This window comes from Rattus rattus, chromosome 2 (assembly GCF_011064425.1).
Source record: "Rattus rattus isolate New Zealand chromosome 2, Rrattus_CSIRO_v1, whole genome shotgun sequence".
NCBI lineage: Eukaryota > Metazoa > Chordata > Mammalia > Rodentia > Muridae > Rattus > Rattus rattus.
The window spans coordinates 153,436,951-153,457,642 of record NC_046155.1 but is presented as its reverse complement, the minus strand read 5'-3'; the positions used below and the strand labels follow the sequence as shown (position 1 = coordinate 153,457,642).

Sequence of the window (20,692 nt, the reverse complement as noted above, 5' to 3'; positions counted from 1 at the left end):
CATAGCCCACTGTGCGTGCAGCACATTCTCTGTGTGTAGCTGTTTTGCACGCTAGCTGCGTCCGAGCAGGTGCAGACACATGTCGGGAGTCGCTGAGTTCCTGACGGTGGTAGAGCGCTCTGAAGTGGGTGTGAAGGGAGGGGTCTTTGGCGCAGGAGAGCAGCCGGCCTGGTGTTTCCAGTCCCGTTACCTCAGGTCTGTGATAAGCTTCAGCTCTCAGATGAGGCCTGCTGCCTTTGGAGCACACGTGCCGGAAGCGCCTTCCAGTCTCAGTTACGTTTGGTTTCCCTCTGTAGGCGTGTACAAAGTTACTCCTCGCTCCTGCCACCGGTTTGAGCAAGCCTTTTACACCTATGACACGTAAGCTTGGGGACAGAGCGGTGGGTGTGGGAGTGTAGTTTCCTCTTTCGTCTCCTCATTTGTTTCTGAGCCCTCGGGCACATTTCTAGTGGGTTTCGCTAGTTTGTTTTCATTCGGAAGAGGTAAGATTAGACATTTGAGTGAAGTTCTCAATATAGGTTTTATGATATCCTAAGATGTTATCTAAGAAATGGAGACAGACTTTCCTTCCTAAGGATTCTGTAACTCACGGGCTGGCAAGAGGGCTCATTGAGTAAAGGTGTTTGCTGAGCCAGCCTGGAGGCCAGAGTTCAAAACCTGGAACCCATGTCAAGGTGAAAGGGGACTCCCAAAACTATCCTCTGACCCCACGTGTGTTCTGTTGTATGGGTTCCACCCTCTCGATAAGAATCACAACAATAATGATAATAGAGTTCTGGAAACTCAGATGGGAAGGCCATGCTGTAAGAACACGGTCTTTGAACTAATTCTGCTCTTAAAATATCGCACCCTTATTCTCAGTAGCTCCCACGCACTTCTAAAAAGGTAAACATGGTATTCTGAGCCAGTTCCTTCCCATCAGTGAGGCCTGGGAGGTTTGGCATCTTTGGCCGATGTCTTATTTAGGTTTCTATTGCTGTGGTAAACACCATGACCAAATCCAGCTTTGGGAAGAGAAGGTTTATTTGGCTTATATGTTCCAATCCCAGTCCATCATGAAGGGAAGGAAGTCAGGGCAGGAACGGAAGGAAGAGCCAAGGCGGAGGCTGAGGAGGGATGCTGTGGACTGGCTTGCTCCCTTTGGCTTGCTCAGCCTGCTTCCTTACACACGCCAGACCTCTGCCCAGGTGTGGTGTGCCCTCAGTGAGGTGGGCCCTCCCCCGTCAATCATCAATCAAGAAAATGAACCACAGGCTTGCCCTGAGGACAGTCCGGTGGGAGCATTTTCTCAACACAAGTCCTCTCTTGCCAAACGGCGTCATCTTGTGTCAAGAGACAAAAATCTAATTATGACATTGTACTGCGAGGCTCCCTGAGTCTACTCACCCCAGCCTGCAGGCTGCTTTCTCAGTGTGTCAGGGAGGGTCCAAGGCAGTACCGGGACCCCTAGGAGTCTGTTTAGGGGCTGCTGCTAGTGCTTCTCTGTCTGATTTGTAGGTCTTCACCCAGTATCCTGACGCTGACAGCCATTCGTCACCATGTTCTCGGAACTATCATCACTGACAAAATGATGGATGTCACAGTGACTATCAAGTAAGACGTCCTGTGTGGGCGGCGAGTGGGGCTGCTGCACGTGTTTACAGCAGTGGCCTCCCTCTCTTACACTCCGGTGACACAGTGATAGAAACACAGCCCCTGGTTGCATCTGCGTGAGGAGGGACTTCCTGACAGCTGGGGTCCGAGTCTTAAATGTTTGAATTCTTTATGCTTTTTTGGCTGAGGGAGAAGAATCTCCCAGGGTTGCTCACTGTAGCTCAGGTGTTTAGTGACTTCAGGCATCGCTTCTTTTCCTTCAGCTCTTTCCTCGAGGTCTGGAGGAGTAGAGATGGCTCCTGTCTAGGTTGGAGAAGGCACTTGGGAGGCAGGCCTTGCTGAGGGACGGTCCATGCTGCTGAGGTGTCTCTGATACCCCAGTTTTCTCAGGAAGTGGCAGATTTTGGGACAGCATGGCTGTCTCATTCTGAGGAGCTCGCCCCCCTCCTCTGGTTTTGTCTCCAGCCAGATTCCTGCCCACCTGTCATGGATGCTGAGAACACCACTGAGACACACATACGTGTGCACATACATACCCACAGATATGTACATACAGACACACAGATAAACACAATACACAAACACATACATGTATACACCTTCCACACACACACCCAAACACACAAACACAGAGTAGTGTTTATTTCTTGGTCCTAGAGGTTGAACCCAGAACCCAGGGCCTTGCACACGCTAGGCAAAACCAAGCCACACCCACAAGTCCTTAACTTTCATTTTCGGTCCAGTTGTCCAAGCTGGACTTGAACTTGCTATGTGATCGATCCTTCTCTCCCAGTGTCGTTTTAGCTGAGATGCCCAGCCTGTGACATTGCGCCCAGAAAATACCACTGAGAATTGCCAGCGTTACTGCCCTGGGTTTCATAGGCTGTAAATGCCCCTGTGGTACTGACAGTCTCACATAGAAGCAAACACATGACCACAAGCGTTTGACTGAACGTGCTTGGGTCTGACCTTTGAGCCTGTGGCAGAAGCCTGGCACCATTTTGACTGCAGGGCTGGATGGGTGGGAATAGGGTTGTGTGTGAGGAGGGTCCAGGGTTGAGTCTCAGGGGTGCAGGCCCTGTGGGTACCCTGGCTTCATCTTGCTTGCTAAGCGTTCATCATTGGCCACAGTGACTCCAGGGCACCGGCGTGCGTCTTCATAATTTACTTGTATAGCTTTGGGAGTGCGGTGGTGGTGTCTTCCTGTCACGGGCTTGTGCTGATGGACCGTATGAGCTGTTTCTGGCTGGACATTACCCCCTTGCACCCTTCTGGGGACCCTGACCCTGCTAGGCTGTATCTCAGCTGCTGGCTCTTGTATCAGTAGACCTGCTCTGTAGTCTCCCTTTGTTCAGAAATAGCAGCTGCCTTCCTTTTCCTGCTCCTTGGTCACTGTCCTCTGCTCCGCCTGGTCCAGCCAACCCCACAAGGCTGTGCCCTTACAGTAAAAATACATTCAAATCTCTTCCCGGCCCAGTACCTGTCTGTCCACACTGTTCCCGCTCTCTGCAGTTTGGGCCTTTGCAGCAGCCTCCTGTCCCTCCTCCCTGTCTTGGCTGTGCCTCATGACTCAGTGCTCTCCACAGTGGCCAGAGTGATCTGCTACTGTGGAGGTCAGTCCTGCTTCCACTGAAAGCCCCAGCAAGCTTTCCACCCCAGGCTCCCCTAGAGCCCACACGGGACTTTGAAGGGCGTGTGACCCCTGCTCCCTGTCTGGCTCCTTCTGACCTGTCTGCCCTTCCATGAGTCCTCTGCTCCTGGTTTTCTGATCTTACCGTCTCTTGAACACCCATTGAATTTTTACCCTAGAGGGCATCACCCAACCATGATCCACTTTCCCGAGGCCTCTCTCCACCCTGACCCTAGGCCAGGTACTCTTCACTCTCTGCCAGTGTCACCGTCCCAGTGGGCACCATGACACTACTCACTGAGCCCACAGCTGCTGCTTTTCTCCTTGCATGGTGTCTGCTGGGCCTTTTCTCTCATCATCCTCACTTGCCTCCCTCCCACCCTCCTTCCCTCTGTCCTTCCCTCCCTCCCTCCCTTCCTCCCTTCCTCCCTTCTTCCTCTTTTTTTGAGACAGGGTTTCTCTGCATAGCTCTGGCTGTCCTTGAACTTGCTCTGTAGACCAGGCTGTTCTCCAACTCAGAGATTCCCCTGCCTCTGCCTCCCGAGTGCTGGGATTAAAGGCGTGCTCCACCGTTACCAAGCTCCCGATCCTTCAGATTTGTAAAAGGTGGTGTGAAAGGGTAGAGGACTGAATCGTCTGATGTTCCATTTTTATTTATTTTATAATTTGTATGTGCACACAGGTATGTGCAGGTGTGTATGTGTGTAGAGGTCAGCAGCAGTCTTAGGTGTTGTTCCTCGGGAGCCATATACTTTCTCTGAGACAGGGCCTCTCACTGGTCTGGAGCTTGCTGCTCAGGGCAGGCCGTCTGGTGGGGAACCCCAGGGGTCCCTCCTGTCTCTGCCTCCCCAGCACTGGGTTATAAGCATGTTGCCACCATAACTGGCTTTTATGAAAATGTGGGTTTGGGAGACTCAAATCCTCATCTTTACATGTTAAGCAGATACATTCCCAGCCCCAGTTTTTTTATTTTGCTAAAATAATGTAATTATTATTACTTTTTAATTTTAGTTTATGTGAGTCTGTACTATGTGTATGCAGAGGCCAGAAGAAGTCCCGGAATCAAACCTAGGTTCTCTGGGAGAGCAGCCAAACCACTGAGCCATCTGTCCAACCCCCTACTTAGTGTTTTTAGAACAAAAGATTATGCCCCTGGGCTGCCTTTGTAAGGTGTCTGGCTTTTGCTTGTGAGTCCCCAGATGTGGAAATGTCCGGTCCCATCTAGTGCAGGATGAGCACCGTGCCCCAGAGCCTACCTGTGTCTCCTCCAGGTCTTCCATTGACAGTGAGCCAGCCTTGGTCTTGGGACCTCTGAAGTCTGCACAGGAGCTGCGGAGGGAACAGCAGCTGGCAGAGATCGAGACCCGCAGGCAGGAGCGGGAGAAGAATGGCAAAGAAGAGGGAGAAGAAGGCAGGGCCCGACCTCCTGGGCAAGAGATGGTGGACGAGTTACAGGGCCCCTTCTCCTACGACTTCTCCTACTGGGCCCGGTAAGCGCTTGTACTCTTCACTGCGTTCTGGCTTCCTGGGACATAGAGCCAACCCGCCACGCTGAACCGTTCTCACTCCTTCAGGTCTGGGGAGAAAATCACCGTTACACCCTCGTCCAAAGAGCTCCTCTTTTACCCCCCATCCATGGAAGCCACTGTCAGTGGAGGTACGTGTCCACTCCATGGGTGAGTGTCGTGCCTCCGTTTCTCTCTTTGTGTGGTTTTGTGTTATATTTGTGCAGCTGTGTCTGTAAGCCATCAAAGGCCTCTTTAGTGCTTGGTGTCACTAGAACATGGACGCATGGATGGATGGATGGGTGGACGGATGGATGCATGGAGAGTGCATGCATAGGTGGATGGGTGGGTATATGAATGGTCTAAGTAGAGACAGTTTCTGTGACTACAGGTGTAGTGGTATGTACTGAGTATTTTGGAATTTTGGTTTCTTTAAAAAACAGAAATATTATAAGAATGTTTTTGTTTTAATCTCAGGTGTGGGATGTGGGCTGTTTTAGCTTGTTCACAGCAGCTGACTATGATTCGCCTTGTGCTCTATCAGGGGCGTGCTTTTGCCAGCTGCAGATAATTTCTGTGATTGCGTGACATTTGGAATTCTGGGGACTTTTCTGAGGGTCTATAAATGCCGTGGCCCTGAGAAGTGAGTTGTTGGTTGCTGTTGGTCACGGTTGGTCAAGTAGTTATGTACAAAGCAGAAATAGGAAGACATTAGATATCCTGAAGGCGAGGATCACACTTACCTCAAGGAACTCAGTGCCCCGAATCAGTAGGACGTAGTCTAATGATATCGTCCCCTTTCTGACCCTCGGCTTTATTCAGGGATCGCTTTCTTTTCCTCTCTTTTTCTCTCTTATCTAGTGTGAGGGGTAGAAAGAGTGGAAGAAGGAAGAACCCACAAAGTAGCCAGAGACAGCCACAGTGGTGTTTTCTGGAGGACCAGTCTTCCTTTGATGTTATTGGCCCACAAAGCAGAGGAATTGCCGTATCATCAGTTGCCAAACTTGCTTGAGCTCATTGCTTCTGATGGTTTAGGTCTCCCTTTCCCAGGCGTGGAGGGAAGGTCTTTTCGAGGAACAGGCTATCACAGGGATTTGCCTGGGGAACATTTGTACGGCGTGTTTAGAGTTGAGTCTGTTGGAAGAGTGAGTTTCTGCTGTCTTCCCCTCCCCTAAGTCTTCCCACTGGGTCTGAGGTAACAGCACCCCCTGAGAAGAAGATTTTAGGTGGCTTGCTCTTATTCTTGAGACAGGGTCTGTCACTGAACTTGGAGGTAGACTGGCAGCCAGCAAGCCACAGCCATGCTCTTGCCTTCACCCCCGTGCTAAGGCTGCAGGCGCATGGCTAAACTTGGCTTTTTATGTGTGTGCTGGGCTTCAAACTCAGGTCTCATGCTTGCGAAACAGAAGCGTCTCTCCAGCCTGCGCTCCTCCTCAGTAATCTCAGGTCTGGGCTCTCTTTCATCAGAAAACTCTAGCTGGGTGCCGCCCTTCCCCGTTGTCTTCCCCTTTAGAAAGCTGCCCGGGGAAGTTGATTGAGATCCATGGGAAGGCGGGTTTGTTCCTGGAAGGTCAGATCCACCCGGAGCTGGAGGGAGTGGAGATTGTCATCAGCGAGAAGGGAGCAAGTTCACCCTTGATCACTGTCTTCACTGATGACAAAGGTGCCTACAGGTATGTCCCCAAAGAGAAACCACTTGGCTGGCTTCAGGGAGCCCCTTGAGGCAGGTTGGGCTTCTTCCTGGGGGAGGGCTAAGCTTCCTCTGAGACAGCCATTTGTAGTGTCTGGCTCTCTTTCCTGCAGTGTCGGCCCCCTACACAGTGACCTGGAGTACACTGTGACCTCGCAGAAGGAAGGCTATGTGCTGACTGCCGTGGAAGGAACTGTGGGAGACTTCAAGGCTTATGCCTTGGCCGGTGTGAGCTTCGAGGTAATGCATTTCAAAGGCACTTCACTGAGGGTAAAGCACACGATGCTAAACCACACAGGAAGTGGAGAGCCAGTTCCACACATGGGCGAACACCATGCAGAGCACAATCCTTCAGGCTGGTGCTTCCTTCCTCTTTCTGTCAGCGGCTTTCCGTCTTCCAGAGCATCTATATAAGTGAAATTGTGCACCGTGTGCTGGCCTGGCTTCCTTTATTTGGATATACTGTGGAGAGACATCAACCTTCCTGTGGTTGTGCATGTCAGCTGTCTTCCCCTGACTTTGGAAGCAGGGTGTCTATCCCAGACTGGCCTCTGATCCTCTAACTCCCTTTGTCGTATAGAATGTACCCTTGAACTCCTAGTCCTCCTTTCTCCCTCTGTCAAATTCCGGAATGACAGGCTCAGTATATGCAGATGTCCACCCCTCAGTATACACAGTACTGGGGATGGAGCCCACGGCTTCGTGCGTGCTGGGCAGGCACTTAGGCAGCCGAGCTCCCTCCCTAGGTCCTAGGCTATCTTCTCACTTGCTCCGTGTTCCCATGGTGGTGCCTGGTGTCTCTCTTGTCCCCAGTCTTCTGTGCGGTGTGTGGTACAGCAAGGGCTGGGCCGGAGTCGAGTGTGACTCTATAGAGCACATCACTGCAGAGAGAGGCGTCAGGCCAGTGTGTGTTAGACCAGCGTGAGGAGACGTGGAAGAACTGTGCGCACCACAGATGATAGCTGTGGTTTATAAGACACCCCTAGATGACGGAACATAGCAGCCCCCTAGGACAGAAAGAATGAACGGCACAGATGGACGACAGTTTGTGGAAGCCATTCAGTGACTAGGAAGGTGGAGGACACACTCTGATTCTGCAGCTCCTGAAGATGCGCCAGGGAGATCACCACGTAAACGCTGTTTGGGAACTGGACTTGTAGTGAATCAGGTTCTTCATTTGCCGGGTGAACGTATTTGGCCATGCAAAGATAATTTATGGTAATGCTGTGACAAAATGCCCAGTACAAGCAATTAAGACAGGACTGCTTTAGGTTCATTGAGGACCCAAGTCCATGTTGGTGGGGAGGCATGGTAGCCGCTGGAGCTGGGGGCCTGGTGCTCAATCTGCTTAGACCTGGAGGCCAAGGAAAACAAGTCCCATCCTCATCAGGACCCATTCCCAAAGTTTGCCCATCCTCCTAAAATATCACCTACCCGCTGGGGACTGAGTGTTCGGGCCTGTGAGCCCAAAGGCACATTCACAGTCAGACCGTGACAAACTGACTGTAAATGATACAGCAGGTCCTAGTTTGCTCGAGGAACGATGCCCAATTGGGGGGACATTCTGCTCGTCTCCCTATTGCACTGCAGCAGTTGCAGCTGGCCTGCCTGCTGTAGACCGCTGGCCTCAGCTCTAGAGTGTTCTGACCAGTTACTTCCTTCCAGATTAAAGCTGAAGATGACCAGCCACTCCCTGGCGTCCTCTTATCCCTCAGTGGCGGTGTGTTTCGGTCCAACCTCCTGACCCAAGACAACGGCATTCTGACATTCTCAAACCTGGTAAGGTCAAGTTCTACAGGTCCCTAGTGGGGTCAAGGCACGGGTGACTGGATGTGTAGCTGGACAGTGTAAGAACAGACGGCCATGTGGAGGGCTCTAGAGACGCACGGCCCTTACTCGCTGTTCCTGATCAATGCTTTCTCTTACACCAAGGCAGAATAATTCATTGTCTGACCACAGCAGCTCCTCCTTAGGCAGCCTTTTGTTTTCCACAGATCCTGTTTTTTTGGGTTGTTGTTGTTGGTGGTGGTGGTGGTGTGTGTGTGTGTAGGGAAGTATGACAGTGGCTGACTGACTTGGCATTTCCTTCAAAGTCCACTCCATGTGTAAAGGGGGTGAGGCACTGAGTTTTCGTCTGAGGTGGTGTACAAGGTCACGGTCAGTGGGGTTCAGAAGTGCAGGACCGTGTGGACAGTTGGTCCTGCTTGAGAGTGAAGTCGGGCTGGCACGGGCCTGCTGCACATAGACAGGCACAGGCTTCGCACGCCCAGCGTCTGCTCACGCTCTGCCACTTGTTTGCTGAGTCCTTTCCAGCTGTTTATGCTGGTTCTGATTCTTCCTGACTCCTGTTCTGCAGATGTGTTAAAGGTGGTAACAAATCCCTGTTTGGGACATGTCGGAACAGAGCCGCCATTTCTGTGTGTCTGCGGGCTCTGCTGCTCTGTCACCTGATTGTAGCTCATGGTGACTTTAAGCCATCCAAACTGTGGCAGCCATCTCAGCTGTGCCTGTCTCTTGGCAGAGTCCTGGTCAGTACTACTTTAAACCTATGATGAAGGAGTTCCGCTTTGAGCCATCCTCACAGATGATAGAAGTGCAGGAGGGGCAGAACCTGAGGATCACCATCACTGGCTTCCGAACTGCCTACAGGTGCGTGCCCTCCCCCAGCTGCAGGTGCGTGCCCTCCCCCAGCTGCAGGTGCGTGCCCTCCCCCAGCTGCAGGTGCGTGCCCTCCCCCGGGCTGCAGGTGCATATCCTCCCCCAGCTGCAGGTGCGTGCCCTCCCCCAGCTGTAGGTGCATGCCCTCCCCAGGCTTCAGGTTCATGCCCTCCCCCAGGCTGCAGGTGTGTGCCCTCTCCTAGGCTGCAGGTGTGTGCCCTCCCCCAGGCTGCAGGTGCATATCCTCCCCCAGGCTGCAGGTGCGTGCCCTCCCCCAGGCTGCAGGTGCATGCCCTCCCCCAGGCTGCAGGTTCATGCCCTCCCCCAGGCTGCAGGTGCATGCCTTCCCCCAGGCTGCAGGTAGGCTACACTGGGACTCTGATCTAGAAATGCCCTCCAACACTTCATATTGACTGAATTTGGGGGGGCATTTGAGGTAAGGTAGAGGTCAGAAAGGTGATTGCTCTTTCTAACAATGTGTAGGTGACTACTACCCTCCTTCCAGTGTTCCCCCATATCCTACCTTACTTCCAGTATGTCACCTGCTGCTAACTCATCAGCATACTCTCTGCACTTGATCTTAGCCAAAAGGCCGAGAAGCGATCAGCATACTCTCTGAAAACTTGTCTGTGGGAGCCTAGTGCCTTGCTAAAAAAAATGTATGTTTTAAAAATGTTTGAAGTATGATTACATTTTTAAGAGGAGGAAACATAATAACGAGAGTAGAACTTGCAGATGTTGAAAGAGGGTCGATATAGAAAGTTAGCTTTCTGACTGGATATGGTGGTGCACACTGTTAATCCAAAACACAGGTAGGCAGGGTTGTGAGTTCGAGGCTAGGCCTGATTTACACAGTGAGTTACAGGAAAGAGATCCTGTTTCAAAAAAACCCAAATTAAATGGGACCAAAACAACAACAAAACCCCACCAAATAGGTAGGTAGATAGATGAATAGATAGATAGATAGATAGATAGATAGATAGATACATAGATAGATAGATACATACATACATACATACATATATACATGCATAGATATATAGATACATAGATAGATACATACATGCATAGATACATGCATACATAGATATATAGATGGATGGATAGATAGATACATACATACATGCATACATAGATAGATACATGGATGGATAGATAGATATATACGTGCATACATGCATACATAGATACATAGATGGATGGATAGAGAGATAGATACATAGATAGATACATACATACATAGATCCATACATGCATACATAGATGGATGGATAGAGAGATAGATACATAGATAGATACATACATACATAGATCCATACATGCATACATAGATACATAGATGGATGGATAGATAGATAGATACATACATAGATACATACATACATACATACATACATAGATCCATACATGCATACATGCATACATAGATAGATACATGGATGGATGGATAGCCAGCCATCCTTTCTATTCTTGCTTCCTTGACCCCAGCTCCCTTTCCAGGAGGTGTCCAGAATTTCCATTTTTTCAAAGTTCTCTCAGAGACAGTTGAGTGATTCCCGCTAACCCTGTGCGGATGGGCACAGGGCACACAAACATGCACGCTTACGTGAGTTTGCAAAAGCGCTTTGGATAAAGGATAATCAGACGAGGTGTAGAAAAGGGCATCGTTTCAACTGCTTGTGTGGAATGAAAATCCTCGTGAGTCATTTACATCCTCCAGTGCTTCGTCAGTGGAAGTATCCCTACTGAGCAGATTTGCCCTGGAACTGCTGGTAAACAAGCGCCCTGGGTTCAGAGGGCGGAAGGTGTCATATTCCGTTTCTTCTCTTGTCACACCAGCTGCTATGGCACAGTGTCCTCTTTAAACGGAGAGCCAGAGCAGGGCGTTGCAGTGGAAGCTGTGGGGCAGAAGGATTGTAGCATCTATGGAGAAGACACCGTAACAGACGAGGAGGGGAAGTTCCGGTTACGTGGACTGCTGGTGAGGCTGTGTGCTTTGTTGGGTATTTTGTGGTGTCCTTGTGGGATAGCCTGGGCCAACCGGCTGGAGGCGGGTCTCTGGAATCCCCGTGTCCCTATTTTGGCTGACAGGGTGTGTGTTTAGCCTGTATGCCTGTTTCAGTTTGTCTGTAGGAAAATGAGGTCCCTAAAGGGGAATTGGCATAGCTTTGCCCAGTGCTGAAATCTTGAACCAGCAGGCCTCCACAGTTCAAATCATGCCCAGCACCACCATCTTCCATATTCCCACTAGGAGAGCCCATTAGGCCCCACTTAAAGCATCCCACTGCTTTCCAAACATCCTTCCAAACAAAAGCTTGGTCAGGCCTTATCACAGCAATACCCAGTCCCTGGTACCAACTTCTGTCTTAGTTAGGGTTTCCATTGCTGGGAAGAGACACCATGACCAAGGCAACTCTTATAAGGACAACATTTAATTGGGGCTGGCTTACAGGTTCAGGGGTTCAGTCCATTATCATCAAGGTGGGAGCATGGCAGCATCCAGGCAGGGATGGTGCTGGAGGAGCTGAGAGCTCTTTATCTTGTTCCAAAGGCAAAGAGGAGAATACCAGAGCTTTTTCACAGTATCTCTAGTGAACATAATAATCCTATAAGACTGAGTAATAAAACAAAGACATAAATAAGGGCATTTAAGTCTCTTTTTAAAAGAAAAACAGCAGATCCTGTCCATTGTAAGGATGGTCCGTGTGGTTCCAGTTGTAACTGGACGTGCACAGGTCAAGGATGGGGTGAGCACAGAGGGAGGAAGAGTCTGTGAGAATAAGGGAGATGCTTGTAATCTGGTAAGGAGCCACATTGAACCTGTGAGTCGGGAATGAGAGTGGGCTGCGTCAGAAGGAATTATGGCACTGACAGCATCTTGTCACCAGTGCACTTCTAAAAGGGTCTCGTTGGGAAGTGGATGGTGAAGATTGGGAAATGGGGGGGGGACAGAGATGTCCTGTGTGGTGATCACTTGTAGCAAAGTCACGCTCAGGTCATGTGTGGCAGACTTTATAGAGAAGTAACAACCGGTATCCTTGTAGCCAGGGTGCATGTACCACGTGCAGCTGAAGGCAGAAGGCAATGACCACATCGAGCGGGCGCTGCCCCACCATCGGGTGATTGAGGTAAGCATCGCCTCTGCCATGGCCGGGCAGTGCCGTCCAGTAGGTAGTGCTCTCCGGGGTAGGGTTGTAAATCCTAACTCAGCATCCTTTCGAGTGGCGTCTGAAGAGGGGCTTTTTCTTGGTCTGGTCTTTTTGTGTACTTGTGTGGTAGTGTGTATGTGTGTGGGTGTGTGCACTTGTGAAGATGTGTGTGGAAGCCACAGGTTGACATGAGGCGTCTTCCTTGATTGCTCTCTACGTTCTGAGGTAGGTCTCTTGCAGAACCTGGAACTCACAGACTGAGCTTGCCCTGGGGAGCTGCTGTCTCCACTTCATTTCTGCTGCCATTATAGGCTGGCCATTGTGCCCACCTGCCTTTCACGTGGGTTCTGAGGATCTAAACTTTTGTCCTGACACATGGCGTAGCAAGTGTTTTGTCCACAAAGCCATCTCCACAACCCCGAGGAGGGGTTCTTTTGAAAAAACTTAATTATGTAGCTGGGCCATAGTAGCGCACATTTTGAACCCCAGCACTAGGGAGGCAGAGGTAGATGAATCTGTTGAGTTCAAAGCCAGCCTGATCTACAAAACCAGCTTCAGAACAGCGAGTGCTACACAGAGAAACCCTGCCTTAAAAGACAAAAATCCAATTATTTAACATTTTGTATTTATTTTTTGAGAATTTCACACATATGTACAGTGTATTTTAATCATACCTACCCTCTTCTTCCCTTCTAATTCCCTCCAAATCTTTCTCAACATCCTTCCCAAATTCACGTTTCCTTTTTATCTCAGTGACCCACTGAGTCAGTGCTGTCTAAACACGCATTGGGGTATCTGTTGGAGCATGGGCTGCCTGACAGTGGCCACACCCCCAAAGGAAAATGACTCTCTCTCCCCCAACTAAGACAGAGCCGTCAACTACCAGTAGTTCCTGAGCTGGGTCTCGTCCCCCATCTATGCAACAACACTGACTGGCTTGTCATGTTAGGGTAACTGCGGCTTCTGTGAGTTCGTGAGGGCACTGGCTGTCAATTGTCCAGAAGTTGGCTTTCACAGTTCCCCTCCCATCCTCTTACCTTCTTTCCGGTGTTCCCCGAGTCTTCGAGGTGGTGGCTTGATGCAGATGTGCCATGTAGACATGAGCACTCACAGTCATCGCTCTCAGTAGTTGGACTGACTGTGTGTCTCTGCCCTGACCATTGTCCACTGCAAAATATGCTTCCCCGGTCATGCTGCGTAGCACAGACTTCTGGGTATATAAAATATGCACTTAGAGCAATAGCGAGCTCCACTCTAGGGCCTGTAGCCTCTCGGCTATGAGCTTGCGGCCCATGCCATTCACAGGAAGTAGCTCAGACACTTTAAAGTTGTGCTGTTCTTTCCGGCCAGCCTGGAGGGTTTGGGGGCGCATGCAGCACTGCCTGCTGAAGCCTGAAGAGTAGGGCACTTATTGCAGAGTGGTGGGCCCTGTACAACTTTCTGACCCAGGAGCTGGATTGACGGCCTCTGCCATTTTAAACAGCGGGGCAGCTGCTGCTCACACCGGAGGGTTTTCCTGATTTTACTTTTCACGCTTTGGCCAGGCCCTCAGGCAACGTTGCGGACTGTAGTTAAGCAGGTCTGCAAGAGCAGTGAGCCCTCTGGTGTCCACAGGGTGTGGGCACGGACAGGCAGGGCTCTGCTCTGCTGGGGCTGCCGGATGAGCTTTTAAAATATGTCAGCAGGCAGTGAAAACTTAGAAAATAAATACCACCCTCGTGTAATGCTGTGTGTGTGGACTCTAACGCCCATTGCTTGCTGTGCGTGCCTGGGTCAGGTCCTTTTGGAAGCAGCTCCTGCACTCTGCTCAATGTACGCCTCTCTCTTCAGGTCGGGAACAATGACGTGGATGACGTAAACATCATAGTTTTCCGGCAGATCAACCAGTTTGACCTGAGTGGAAATGTAATCACTTCCTCCGAGTATCTGTCTACTTTGTGGGTAAGTCCTGGAAAAGACCCAGAGTCAAAGGGAGAGATGTTTGTCCCAGCTGGCTCTGGCTTTAGCTTGCTACAAGGGGGGCCGGCCAGACAGCCACCTGCTGCAGGTTAAGGGGTAAGCAACACCCGTCCACCTGCCTTGGGAGCTGATCATCAAATGGTGGGGGAGTCTGGTTTGGGGTGTCAAGTTGTAAGCCTGTAGTGTGGCAGATGGCAGTCGAGTCCCATGAAGGCTCAGCACAGGGGAGCGTCCTCAGAAGGACCCCGTACCGTTCATTCTCCTCGCCTGGGAGCGGAGCATGGCCTGAGCCAGGCGGTCTGGGAGTTGCTTCTCTTGCTGCCTTGGCCACACATCACACTCCCATATCCCTCGGTTCTCTCCTTTAAAACCAGAACCTTGGACACACCTTTCTCCCAGCTCTGACAAAATCCACAGAAAATGTAGAGCCTTTATAAACAGGCTGTGACCTCTGGGAGAGGGTAATAGTTTGTCCAGGGGCCTGGGCAGTATGCTTAGAACACAGTGGAAGGTTTAGCCCAGTGAGGATGTGCCTGGCCTCTGACTTGCTCTCAGTACACTTAGTTGGGCCCTGATAGCATCTGTGTCGCAGGTAGATAGTGTCAGGGTGCCATGAAGGTGACTGTGGGGGGAGTAGCCACACTCCTGTGGTGGGGGTATATTAGGGGGGGGTGCAGAGGTGAGGATGGTACCACGGCCTGGTTCTACCTTGTTGGTGCTGGGCTAGTTTTGGCTCAGAGTTCAAGTCACTTGAATTTTCTAGGAAAGCGAGAAATCAAAATCAGCTGAAATCACCTCCTTTTCCAAGTATCCAATGAATTAACTTTTACCTGCAAAGCTGTGCGTGGCCAAAGAGCACAGACATGGTCTGGCTCTCATAACCTCAGACGTGGTCCGGGACGGTGGGTCCCTCCTGCGTTTCCGTGCATGGTGGAGGATGGCCACTGCTCCCGCAGATCAGTGCAGAGCTGGACCTTGCAGGAAGCCGCTGCAGATCTAAAGGCCACGGCGCACACTTGTGGTTCTGGTCACATGGATGACCTAACTCAAGCTGGTGCCTCAGGATGAGTCTGTGTGACCCCGGGTATGTTCAGCTCTCTAGAGCACTGTGGAGGCACAGTGCGTTGTCCTTAGGATGGGGACATTGTTGAGGAAGTGCTCACTGCACGCCCGGCATACGGAAGCTGTTCTTTTCCCTCTTTGCCACGAAGGCATTACTGACGGTTGGCCTTGCTCACACTGGAGTCTTAGGGGCGAGGATTGTATCCTGTTCAGAGGGGAGCCGCCGCCGCCTTCTTACCAGGCACATTCTCTCACTCTGACTAAGAGAGGCACCCCATGTGCAATGAAGTTCACCTCAATATCGTAAGCTGTGCCCTTTCCTTTCTGTGCCCAGGTGAAGCTGTACAAGAGCGAGAGTCTCGACAACCCCATCCAGACAGTGTCTCTGGGTCAGTCGCTCTTCTTCCATTTCCCACCGCTGCTCCGAGATGGCGAGGTGAGCCAGGCTGGGGCACGCCAGCCTTGTGCCTGAATATGGCTCCAGAAATGAGTGCCTGTCAGTCAGAAGAGAGTGGGGGCCGGAACGAGTCTCCCAGCTCACTGTCTTTCTGTTTACAAAAGCAGTACAAATCCCTAGCAGGAGGCTTGGGAAACAACCATCAGACAGCGCCACATCCAGGACTAAGGAGTGGAGGGTGTTGATTGGCTTCCTTTGTGTCTTTTTCAGTATGTGCGTGTGTGCGTGCGTGTGTGGGTTGTGTATGTACGTGTCTCTCTGTGTATGTGTGTGTGTGTACATGTGTGTTTATGTGTACAGCTTATGTTTGTGTTTGGGTATGTATATGTGCCTGTTTATGTATTTGTGTACATATATATATATATATATATGTTTGTGTGTGTCTGCACTTGTGTGTGTATGTATGTAGTGTATGTATATATTTGTGTGTGCCTTTGTATGTATATGTAGTGTGTCTGTGTATGTCTGTAGTGTTTCTGTGTGTGCATATGTGCTTATGTATGTGTTTGTGTATGTATATGTTTGTGTATGTGTGTGCATGTATCTGCATTTGTGTGTGTATGTAGTGTGTCTATGTAGGTATGTAGTATATGTATGTGTATACATGTGTATATTAAGAAGTGCAGATATTGTACAGATTTAAAGCTGCCCCATTCTGTTTACTGTTTGCAATCAAACAGTGCTGTTCAGGGACGGTTCTGTCCTTCACCTGCTTCCGGTCATCAGCTCTTTCATTACATGCCACCCAGTCATTGCTCACAGCTCCCCTGTTGGGAAGCATGGTAACTGAACCAGGGCGCCCTCACTCTCAGCGCTCCTGACTGCTGTCCTTCTTGGACTTCCTTGGCCTTGTGATGCGCTTCTTTCTCCTGTGTGGCCAGTCTCTTGCCACTGTTTTTTCCCATTTCTAAGGATAGGACCACAATCCTACATCTGTCATGGCACCCCCTTCTGTGTTTGGCAGTCACAGTGTGTCTCTAAGTTCTCCCGCTCGGCATTTTCTAAGCTCTGGTCTGGGTGTCTGTCCTCCACCCCAGAGTCGGGTGGTTTCCGGCCACTGTTGTCAGTGTCAGTTATCGACTGTCCGCTCACTTGACAGGCGTGCCAGAGAACCTGGTTTCGATGGCTTTAGCTTGGGGCTATTCTCTGAGAATCTAGGATATGTTGAGCTCTCCTGGAGCTCCCTATCATCCTGGGGGGCTGCTGCATGGTTCCCCTTTGCGTAAATGAGTGGGGGCTGTCACGGAACTTGAGGTTGCTGTCCACTGTGACCACGATCTATTTTACAATCATTACTCCTTCATTACTCCTTATCCGGGCGATAGAAGTGAACACTGCAGGCTTCCCAGGGTCACGACTTCCCAGGGTCACGGCCAGAGTGCCGGAGTTTGAAGCAGACCTCCGTTTTCTAAAACCTGCCAGCTAGGGGGCCAGTTAAGTCACATCCCACCCAGAGCCACTGGAGACCCATGCCTGCTACAGCCTGAAAGTTGGTGACCATGGGTTGGGTGCACAGACCCAGAGCGGGGTTCTTTACAAACTGTGAAGTGCTGTGAATGGCTGCCACGTGTCCCCTGCTTTGCTTGAGCTGCCTGTCCTGCACCCACAGAACTACGTGGTGCTTCTGGACTCCACGCTCCCCAGGTCTCAGTACGACTACGTCCTGCCGCAAGTGTCTTTCGCTGCAGTGGGCTACCACAAACACATCACTCTGGTGTTCAGTCCCACGGTAAGTAAGAGTGGGGACATTAAACAGATCTTAGACGGAGGCTGTGGGCACAGCATCTGCTCCTGCCCACATCACTCCCCACCTCGGATCCCCCGGATACCTTCCTTCCTCTGTGCACTGACACCTGCTCTCTGGCAACCTGTCATGCACAAGCAGAACCGCTTAGGTCGCAGGCTTGGGATCTGAGGAGGAGGGACACCATTTCCCTGTGACCTGTGGCGTTGCGGTCCTTCATTAGGACACTCCAACATGTAGCAATAACTGCAGCTTCACGGGCGATGCAGAAGACACAGGGGTGTGTAGATGTCAGCAGGCATGGATACAGTGCCACCTGGTCAATTTATCAGCCCCTGTAGTAGGCCCCTTCACTGCTCCTATCAAAACCAGTGTATTCCACGTTCAGGAGATCATTTCAGTTGCTTCTGGAAACTTGTGTGCTTTGGAACCACTGTAAACTTAACAGAGAAGTCTCTGGTGGAAGAGATAGGTTCCAGGTCCAAGCTTAGGATCATTGACCCTGAACATGGTCAGGGCTGAGAGCGGAGCCCAGAGACTGCCTTTCAAAAGAGAGGCTGTGCCATTGAGGTCGCTCAGCAGGTAAGGGCACTCACCACCCAGCCTGATGACCTGAGTGCAGACTGGGAGCTCCCATGGGTTATCCTCTGACCACACATATGGCACATGTAGACACACACACACACACACACACACACACACACACACTTAGATAAAGTAAAGCCTTACTTAGCAGCTCCAGTTGCTCAGTGCTTCTGGGAAAGGTAAGAATTTAGTAAATGTTTCTCTGAGATGCCTGCGGACTTCGTAGCCAGACTGTCCTTGTACAGAGGCGCCACGTGTCAGTCTGTCCAGGCTGCTGAGGAATCCACATTAGATCAGGTTACTTACAAGCAGCAGCCGCTCACCTGGAGATGCGCTGAGTGAATTACAGCTCCACTCCGCCCGGTCAATCGCACCACAGGGGCTGAACCTGCTCCTCTCAGGCCGATGGCAATGACGTAAGAGGGTGCTGGCCCCATTCACACAGGATCTTCTCTCTGTGTTACTTAATCACATCTAAAAGTGGCGTCCGCAGACCCTTCTGTCAGTATGTCATGCTGACTTCAAAGGTGACAGATCTCAACAGAGGAATGTGGGGAAGACAGTGCTCATAACCACAGCAGCACCATGTACTCCGCTCATTCCCAGGTAGTCCACAAGCAGCCTGCAGCCATGAGAGCTTTCGCGTCTCTGGAGCTGACAGGGAGTTACTGAGTCACGGACGTGCAGAGCCGGGGGTGGAGCTCTGGTGGCAGAGCCCTGGTGTAGCACACATCAGTCAGGCACAGTGGCACATGCCTTTAATCTCAGCACTCGGGAGGTAGGGGCAGGAGGGTCACGGGCTCAAGGTCATCCTCAGCCAGAGTGAATTTATTTGTAAGGGGTTTGATAGCAAGGGGGAGTTCTTAGCTGCTGGAGTCTTCCATGTGCCTCTGTTCTAGATCTGAGTCTCGGGGGTTTGGAGGACTCAGGTGATTCACACCCGCACCCCAGTTAGTTTCTTTTTGGATATCAAGGGATTCTTGGTAATCTTAGGTGCCAGTGTGGGTGGCTGAGTGGGTTGGCTCTCTGGATGCAGTGATCGATGAGTGAGAACTTACAAGGAGTCACGGCTATCCCATTGCAGAGGAAGCTACCTGAGCAAGACATCGCGCAAGGGTCCTATATTGCCCTGCCTCTGACGCTGCTGCTCCTGTTGGCAGGCTACAACCATGACAAGGTAGGGAAGCCAAGGCCCCATGGGAGGGCGGGAGTCAGGAGATAGGCCATGGGAGGTTGCTCCGGGTCACAGAAGTTGTAGAAGGTTAAGGTTGGAGGGGACCAGGCAGCTTCCCACAGCTTCTTCCAGGGTTTTCACTCCAGTGATGTCATTTCTAACCCTTCGGGAGGTGTTGCCTGTAGAGAGTTACAGCCTCTGTAAAACCCCCGCTGCCAGCCTTCTGCAGGCACTGGGGCGCCCATAAGGAGATACATGGCGCTTCCCTAGTGCTCACGGTCTCTCTCATTCTAGCTCATCCCTTTGCTGCTGCAACTGACGAGTCGTCTTCAGGGAGTCAGAGCCCTTGGCCAGGCGGCCTCTGACAGCAGTGGCCCAGAAGACATGAAGAGACAAACCAAGAAACAGAAGACCAGGCGCACGTGAGGAGGAAGGAGGCCCCGTCTCCTGTGGATGACACAGCCAGGGCTGCCACCTGCCTGGAGACAAAGGCACATGTTTACCCACTTCAGGCGGGCCCTGTGCCCTGTGACCCCTGTGTTGGTGTCCTGCCTGTCTGTCCTCTCCTGGTAGCCCTGTGGTGCAATGCGACGAATGGACCCTCCTGTCACCCTGCTGAACACAATTTATTTTCTGAGTTGAAGATAATTTATTATTATTATTTTTGTCAGAGAAGTATTTAAGCCAAGCTGGTGGTGTGAGAACATAATTCTAATCTTCCACATTCGTTTGCAAGAAGAGCCCAGTAAGCATGGCGTTTGTCTGCCGTGCCCTCTGGACTTTCCCCAAACTACCCCCTGCACTCGAGGCCCATGCTGGAAGCTGCAGCAACATCTGTCCATACCAAAAGGATCTGCCAAGAGCTGGATGAATAAAGTCAGCCACTCATTTGTGGTGTTGTTTCTCTCAGATACAGTTCTTCGGGGGCTTGGCGTTGTACGGGGTGCATACAGAGCGATCATTCAGGCCCAGTGATAGAGGCGGTGGGGGCTGCAGCACAGCCAACCTGTTGTGCTGGGCTCTGAAGTATTTCAGTTCTTGAGGAGGGGCTGTCTGTCTGTCTGACTGGCCACTTGACACAGACCCTCATGTGGGTTTGCTGGCTGCTCAGGGGGTGCGAACCCTGCAAGCCTTGGGAACTGATGAGGCATAGTCCATTGTTGTGGTTTGCCTTGGAGTTCTCTCTGAATTTGTAAAATAAAGGCAAGAGCTCGGGATTTGGGCAGAGGGAGGAGTCGGGAGCAAGAGGGGAGGAGTCAGGAGAGGGGAGGAGTCAGGAGGGGGAGGAGTCAGGGGAGGAGAAAGGAAAGAATCGAGGAGAGAGTCGTCAAAATTTAGTTGATTAACCAGTACCAGCTAAAGGCCAGATAGCAAAGTCATGGTTCTGAGTCAGTTTAGATGGGTTTTGGAAATACTTTGATTAGAGAGGGCCAACGGTATTCTATGCTTAACAGTTCAGAAATGCCTATGTAGATAGGAAATCTTC

At 51.0% G+C, this 20,692-nt stretch overlaps 1 protein-coding gene across 1 annotated transcript in view; it reads left to right on the top strand.

The window, feature by feature from the left end:
- LOC116892112 (nodal modulator 1) overlaps nucleotides 1-20,117 on the top strand; it is a 51,182-nt gene extending 31,065 nt beyond the window's left edge. The window contains exons 17-31 of the mRNA XM_032893591.1: nucleotides 297-360; nucleotides 1,498-1,593; nucleotides 4,495-4,713; nucleotides 4,798-4,880; nucleotides 6,242-6,401; nucleotides 6,532-6,658; nucleotides 8,084-8,197; nucleotides 8,940-9,067; nucleotides 10,916-11,057; nucleotides 12,121-12,204; nucleotides 14,056-14,166; nucleotides 15,581-15,682; nucleotides 17,313-17,432; nucleotides 19,117-19,209; nucleotides 19,501-20,117. Coding sequence (XP_032749482.1) covers nucleotides 297-360; nucleotides 1,498-1,593; nucleotides 4,495-4,713; nucleotides 4,798-4,880; nucleotides 6,242-6,401; nucleotides 6,532-6,658; nucleotides 8,084-8,197; nucleotides 8,940-9,067; nucleotides 10,916-11,057; nucleotides 12,121-12,204; nucleotides 14,056-14,166; nucleotides 15,581-15,682; nucleotides 17,313-17,432; nucleotides 19,117-19,209; nucleotides 19,501-19,632 — 1,775 coding nt within the window. The 3' untranslated portion in view covers nucleotides 19,633-20,117. The remainder of the gene's footprint in view (nucleotides 1-296; nucleotides 361-1,497; nucleotides 1,594-4,494; nucleotides 4,714-4,797; nucleotides 4,881-6,241; nucleotides 6,402-6,531; nucleotides 6,659-8,083; nucleotides 8,198-8,939; nucleotides 9,068-10,915; nucleotides 11,058-12,120; nucleotides 12,205-14,055; nucleotides 14,167-15,580; nucleotides 15,683-17,312; nucleotides 17,433-19,116; nucleotides 19,210-19,500) is intronic.
- Nucleotides 20,118-20,692: the final 575 nt, after the last annotated feature.